Consider the following 7,077-nt stretch of genomic DNA (forward strand, 5'->3'; position numbering starts at 1 on the left):
GGCTGCAGGCCTGTGTTTGATGCATGCAGCATTGGTCACCGGGGCACTCGAATAATACAGCCAGTGTAATCCAACAACATAATCCCTTGCAAAATCAATTTTTCCATTAACATTTTTCGACAAATCAATTTGTCTACAGATGTGTCTGAACAGCTCGTAGAACATGTAGTTCTGTGGTTTCTTGAAGCTAGGCTCATTCATTTGGGTCTTTGACGGGTTTCCTCGTTTTCAGTGAATTTTGGATTTTCTAAGTGTGGTGGTAGCACAGTTAGTTATCAAAAGACAATTAAGATAGGATTTTTATTTAGCATCCCTGTCTAAATCGCTTTGCTTCAAAGACCCCAGGAAGCAGTGTGTTTTGGTGTAGGTGTGGTCTTGCCTGGGAACAGCAGATAGATGCTGTTTGGTTTGGGAGTCTGGGCCTGCTCTTTAGAAACCATACTGGGCCACCACAGCCTTTTCTAAAGCAGCGTCAGCACATTTCCAAAGCCAGCAGCCTCATTCACAGACTACACCCTGAAAGAGATGGCTTTTGTGTGTGTGTGTGTGTGTGTGTGTGTGTGTGTGTGTGTGTGTGTGTGTGTGTGTGTGTTTGCATATGTATGTGTGTGTGTACACACAGACCAAGCCAGAGGCGATGGCACGGTTATTACTATAAAGAAGCAGGCTAATGGCCGCAGTGTTTGGCTTTGCGAGGTTACAGCCTTAAGCCAAGCAGCAGCACACAGCCTCACAGTGCTCTATGTGTATCAACACACTCGGGGCTCAACATGAACTTTTTGAAGTAACTGTTCTAAAATCCATCAACATGTACACTGATGAAGCACAATCTCTCCTCAGGGCCATGACGCCCGCACCAACAACTACAACAACAAATTCTTTTTCTGTAGACAAACACTTGCAGCCAGTGCCTACAGCTCATTATCACTTAGAAATATACAATCGCCTTTCTGTGAACATGACACACAGTATTTCTTTGTTTTTTTTTTGTTTCTGACTTTCAGCTTGTCCAGTGTGGCAAGGACATTTCTCTTCCAGCTGCCCTACAAAAAGCTCCTGGACAAGCAGATCTGCTTTCATGACCCCGACTCTGATGAGATTTGAACACAATACATTTAATGGTGAGCAGCAGGTTGCAGCAGCTGTTCATAGGTTCAACATGGCCTAGTTCCAGTCTAAGGGGTTACTATGCAAACTGGTTCTTATATGGAGCTTAATATAACTATAGAAATATTTTACCTGCAAGTCCATCCATCCATCCATCCATCCATCCATTTTCTATACTGCCTATCCCTTTCGGGGTTGTGGGAGGGCTGGAGCCTATCCCAGCTGTCAACGGGCGAGAGGGAGGGTACACCCTGAACCGGTCGCCAGTTGATTGCAGGGCAACATATACACAAACAACCATCCCCTAGTTCTACTGCCTTGAGCAATTCAATCATGCTCAGATATCTCTGAACTTGGAATTCCCAGGATCAAACCCTGCCCTGCTGAAGTGCCTTTGAGCTTTTGTACACTATAATGACTCCTCTCAGGACGCTCCTGTTTTTCATGCTGCTTCATGGCTAAAAAGTCCCGTGATCTGCCATGACCTCTGTGTTGTGGCCAGTTAGAGCATAGGTTTTAATTAAGTACAATTTATGCTGTAGTCAGTGACATGATGATTATGACCTTGTTAATTCTGCTTGATGACAGATGAAGGTATGACTGATATACGATGGAGGTTGGCTATAGGAAACCCTGCCTCATCTTCATCTTTGATGGACAACCTAATTACAAGGTATTAGCGATGAGTACTTTCAGTGCATCAGCTCTCTGAAACTGTGTGGTCTGGTCATGTGGACAGAGGAGGCTGTTTGCAGTCTCATGGCTGGGCCCTGTGACGGGCTGCCAGGCAGCCCTGGATGCATTTAATGAAATAAAGACTTTCTCTGGCTCTGGGCCAAACACTTCCACTGGCATCAACAGATTCCCCATGTGCACACCAGGACTGGCTCAAAGCCACGAACACATAGCCAGGATGACCCCTGAGATGCAATTCTGAAGGAAAAAATATGATCAACTGGTGACGCTGTGTTCCCACTCCCTCATGGTTTACTAGTTAAAGATCATCTAGTTAATAATGACAATATGTTTTTAACATAAAAGGAAGTGAAGCTATGAAGTTGTCACAAATGTATCTGAGGGTTCAGGTTCAGTTTTGTGCCTCCATATGAGCACAGCTGCCTTTCCAGCAGGAGTGAAACAACTGATCTCCTAAGTGATCAAAAGAAAATGATTATTTCACCTGGTTCCCGTGTGTTGTTCTTAAATATGAAGACACTCACCAGATATTGCTATTTCACATCATTACAATCTTTGATTACAGCAGCAAATTCATTTTGCATAGTTTTCAGTTGATTTATGGTCTACCTCCCTGAAAAGAACACAATTCTGTGTGGAAAATATAACAGAATTGTCACACAGCAAATTTAGTCTTGAAAAAAATCACTGCAACCATAACCACTACTGCTAGTGAGATATCCCAGCCAGACAACAAGGGTGGGCAGTTATGTGCAATCACTAAAGAGCTCTGCCCATGACCATATGGGCTAATAAGAGAGTGGCCATTTCTGTCACTAAGACCCGCGGTGGAAAAAGCTTTGGGTCTTAACCATATGGAATTCAATGACTGCTTCACCATTGTCGTAGTCACTAAAGGAGCTTGGCTGCTGGCCATCTGGGACTCCCACCGCAGAGATGGAATAGAGGGTATTACCTTAAACTCCCCCATCCTCAGCCTCCCTCAGCCCGTAAATGTGAAAAGTAGCCAGCTACCGTTTCACATTCTTTACATCCTTTTGCTGAAATGAAAAAATGTTCAAAGCGTTTAGTGTGTTTCTCTTTTCTCCTGACAGTCAGACTGCAGGTGGGAAACGTCTTCACTGATATGAGGAAGTGTCTTGTACAAGCTGAGGTTTGTCTGGAGCTGCAGCGTGCCCCTTTGACACACTGAGTGGGCCGCCTCATAAGCTGGAAAATCTGTGCTTCAGTCAACACGCAGGGAGTTTCCCCACAGAGCAGGAATGCTCGGAGGCCAACTGGGTGGAGAGACGTGAGCTGGGCGGCATCTATCCACATCTCAGTCCGGAAACTGCTCACCGTGCACATCACACTTCACACTTTCTACACACACACGCTGCTAGAACGCTGTGCGACAGGCAGAATGTTCTGCATGCTTGTTTCATGATCTTGCTTCAGTTTTAGGCCCTGCTATACAGCTGTTTGCTCCACCAGCAGTCAAACCACAGAGTGGAATAATGTGACGGAACCTTCCAAAGAAAGAGCGCAGAAAATAAAAATAAATAAAGAAATAAATAAAGCCGAACTTTCTAAAATGAATACTAAACTCAGAAAATGAATGCAATGCCCACGTTCCAGCTGGCACTAAAAGGCCAGGTAAAAACATGGCAGACAAAGTCCAATTTATGGCTGAGGCTTTAATCTGAAAAGGCCTCATGAATGGAATTCCAGCAGCGAGTTCAGAAGGCCCAACCGGTGAACTAGACAAGAGTCAGCCGGGGAATAAACACAAGTTGTACAGCTAAAGAACAGCAGCCCCTTCATCTGTTATTACATCGATTAACCACTAGAACAACGTCCCCGCTAAAAGCAGCAGTCAGCAAAACGTTGACTGAAGGGGAGAAAAAATAAATCAGCTCTGAGGTGGACTAGATCCAGAACAGGTTTGGTTTGATTTGACTCTGTGTTACTGCTCGGACAGGAAGAAGCTGCAGCTGCGGCAGCTGAAGCCAGTGGTCTTCCAGCCACGAGCATTCATTTGGAACACTGTTCACAACATCAGAGCCTTTATGCAAAGCTCACGTGAAAAGAAGGCAGGGCCACAGGCCAATAGGAATGAAGTATTCTCTGTGGTGACAAAACCAGTTATTTAGCTGAGAAATGATGCATGAGGAGATGCTGCTTTGGAAAAACACTGGCAAAAACATTCACTTTGTCCTGTTACAATTGGTTTCAAAGCAGTCAGTTGATTTATTAATGAATAAGAAATTATTTAAAAAAAAAATGATTGACTGCCAAAAAAGTAATCATCATTTTAATAATCAATTAATCATCATATGAGAAGCAAAATTTACTGACACACATAGCTGAAGTTCGTACAAACGATGATCGTGGTTTCAACTCATGCTGCCTTCATTTCAAAGTAAGACCGCACTGTTATTCAAGAGTAACTTGGCCCAAGATGAACAAATCAATCCTCAAACAGCATTCAAGGAATCAAATTAGCTGGATGAGAATTAACAGGATGATTTTAGCCTGATAACAGCATGTTAGCCTGGATTATAATATCAGTCAGGCATCTGTATGAAGACAGAGACAGGTCTTGCCTGCTGTAATTCCTCCTGTTCATGCTGGCTATTAATGCACTGCCAATGTAAATCTGAATCAATGGGAGACAAAATCCAGTCCTCATTTTGTGCCATAATTGATTTCAAAATGTGTCTGATGCTCATATGAGGAGCAGTCTAAATTAGACATTTCAAATTGCAGTCACATTATTGTTCAGTGCTAGACCTGGACTGCTTATGACCATTTATACCACAGCATCTTATCCACCACAGTTCTACCAAAGTAGACTGACACCAGTACCAATACAGGAAATGAAGGTGAGATGCAAAATCTTGAATCTTGTGCATTCCTCACCACTAAACAACACAAGAACGCTGAATGAAAAAGGTTGAAATAGATGGAATGAAAGTATGAGACCACTGAACGAAATCTGGGCGATCAATAAAATACGCAAATATGCACAAATGTAAAAGAGGGAGAGAGAAACAGAGAGACCTTTGCTAGCTCTACATTTATGAGCGTGCTTCCATCAAACAGTATGATAAGCCAACACGCTCGATGCAGTGTAACACTTTGGCGGACATGAACATGAACACATGAACTAATATGAGCTGATCTGCTGACCACAATGCTGCAGATCAGGGTGGTAGATGCAGATTAATGTAACCTTTCATGTTGATCTGTGGCAACTAATCTCAGTCACAATGTCAGGTCATGCGATGCAAAGCCACACACACACACACACACACACACACACACACACACACACACACACACACACACACACACACACACACACAGCCTTTGTTGTTGTGGCCCTCTACAACTCAGGCATTTATCGCTAATATAGCTGTATAACAGGAGACTGTTTGGCTGAAGTAACTCATTCAGCCAAGTCCAAACTCAGCTCTTATCTCTGGGTCAACACACTCACCCACAATACTGTTAGCTTTGTCAGAACGCTGACAGAGAACCAGTTCACACTTGACAGTGTGACTGGAGTGGTTCTGTGGGTGATTAGTCACAGTAAAAGCACATTCTAATCAAAAAGGGATTGGCCTTGTGACTGTTAGAGGCTAGATCCCAGATCAGTTTGGCCAACAGGATGGAGGGCTTTTCCTCTAATCATTAACCTTTCAGAAATCCTCTGAAACACTAGCTACTCAGAAGAGAAGGCTGCATAGCTGCCAGATCCCCGGTCCAACAATGGACTGGATTTGCCTCCCCAAGTGCCAAAGATAAATCGACTCATATGTTTTTGATCTGATGACAGTGCCTTCATTCACCTTCTAATGTGTAAATTGTATTCGACTATAATGATGCACCTTGAATAAAATCACCAAATGCCCATGATGAGCTAATATCAGTGATAAAAGTGCACCAATGCACTGGTCATATCAAAGCAATCCATCACTTCGGGCAGGCATACACTGCCTTTAAGTAACTAGGCAGGATAAGAGGAGCAACTTGGTTAAAGTAACAGAGGGTTTACATCTTTGCTTTTTAATTTAACATGGAACACATGACTCTACTCGTACTATGGAAAAGAAATAAAGTGAGAAAATAAACCCCAAACACCTCTGTTTGCTGCTCCAACCCAATGAAAGCAGTGAGGGAAGTTATGGATGCGGCAGCCAGAGCCAGTCCTCAAGTAACGTCACTTTAACCAACCAGAGACATTTCTACTGCTCCTGGGTCAGTCTACTACCCCGAAAACTATTCATTTACCCGAGAGCGAGTCAGTATGGGAGGCACAGATGTGCTGCATTTTCTAAGTGGAAGTACCGACAAAGCTGTTAAAAGTACAAATAAAATGACAATTACACATTTTTATTAAGTTTAGTGCAACATTCTGGCGTAACCCCCGCGAACAGGCGCTTTTCTGGTAGTAACCGTTCTTACCTTCCGAGCTCTTTGCCGGGAATGATGGTGTAGTGGTCAGTGAAGGGCTCGCTGTTGACGGTGCTTTGGATGTGAGACAACAAGCCGCTGGCGCCGCGGGCCTGGCTCGGTTCGGCTGCCGGGCTGTGCTGGTGGCGGCTCCGGCCTCGCGAGTCCCCGGCGCGTGGACATTCGGGGATCATGGCGTCGTTATATTGAAGCGGTTGGCTAGCCAAAAGTCCAGATGACAACTTCTACACACAGCAGCACACTGATATTAGACAACACGGCTGACTAAACGCTGAGAGACAACTTCAAAAAACATTCGAGCGACAGAAAAAAATCAGTGTTTGGCAGCAGAAGAGTCAAAAGCGTCCGGAAAGTTTGGGATTCTGTCAAATATCGCCGCTGACACGCTCATTTTGAAGATGTTCAGTCTGTGCTGCGCTTCTCGTCTGTGAGCGTCCTGAACTTGCTCCTCACTGACAAACCACTCTGGAGCTATGCTTTCAGTAACCATGGCAGCTCGTGTTGATTGACAGAACGACTGGCCAATTAGATGGAGCGATGCCGGAGCGAATTGGTCCGGCTTCAAATTCTGGAGCCCCAAAATGTCCAATATTTAATTACCAAAATCACATGAATACATTTTATAAAACTGCAGTGAACCAACATTTTCTTTTAATAATTAAAAAAAAAAATTATTCATTTCTTTTCTTTTCCTTTTTTTTTGTTTAATTACAGATATTTTATTCCAAATACTTTTAAGCTTGTTGTTATTTCATAATGGCATTTTTCCAAATGACAATTTTCATCTCCTAACATGGCCTTTTTCCAAGATAGTGG

At 43.6% G+C, this 7,077-nt stretch overlaps 1 protein-coding gene across 1 annotated transcript in view; it reads right to left on the minus strand.

Annotated features, from left to right (window-relative positions):
• The window catches only part of stk17a (serine/threonine kinase 17a), a 40,216-nt gene extending 33,517 nt beyond the window's left edge, over positions 1-6,699 (minus strand). The window contains exon 1 of the mRNA XM_070985684.1: positions 6,253-6,699. Within this exon, the coding sequence (XP_070841785.1) occupies positions 6,253-6,434 (182 nt within the window). The 5' untranslated portion in view covers positions 6,435-6,699. The remainder of the gene's footprint in view (positions 1-6,252) is intronic.
• Positions 6,700-7,077: the final 378 nt, after the last annotated feature.

Source organism: Chaetodon trifascialis, chromosome 18 (genome assembly GCF_039877785.1).
Source record: "Chaetodon trifascialis isolate fChaTrf1 chromosome 18, fChaTrf1.hap1, whole genome shotgun sequence".
Taxonomy (NCBI): Eukaryota; Metazoa; Chordata; class Actinopteri; order Chaetodontiformes; family Chaetodontidae; genus Chaetodon; species Chaetodon trifascialis.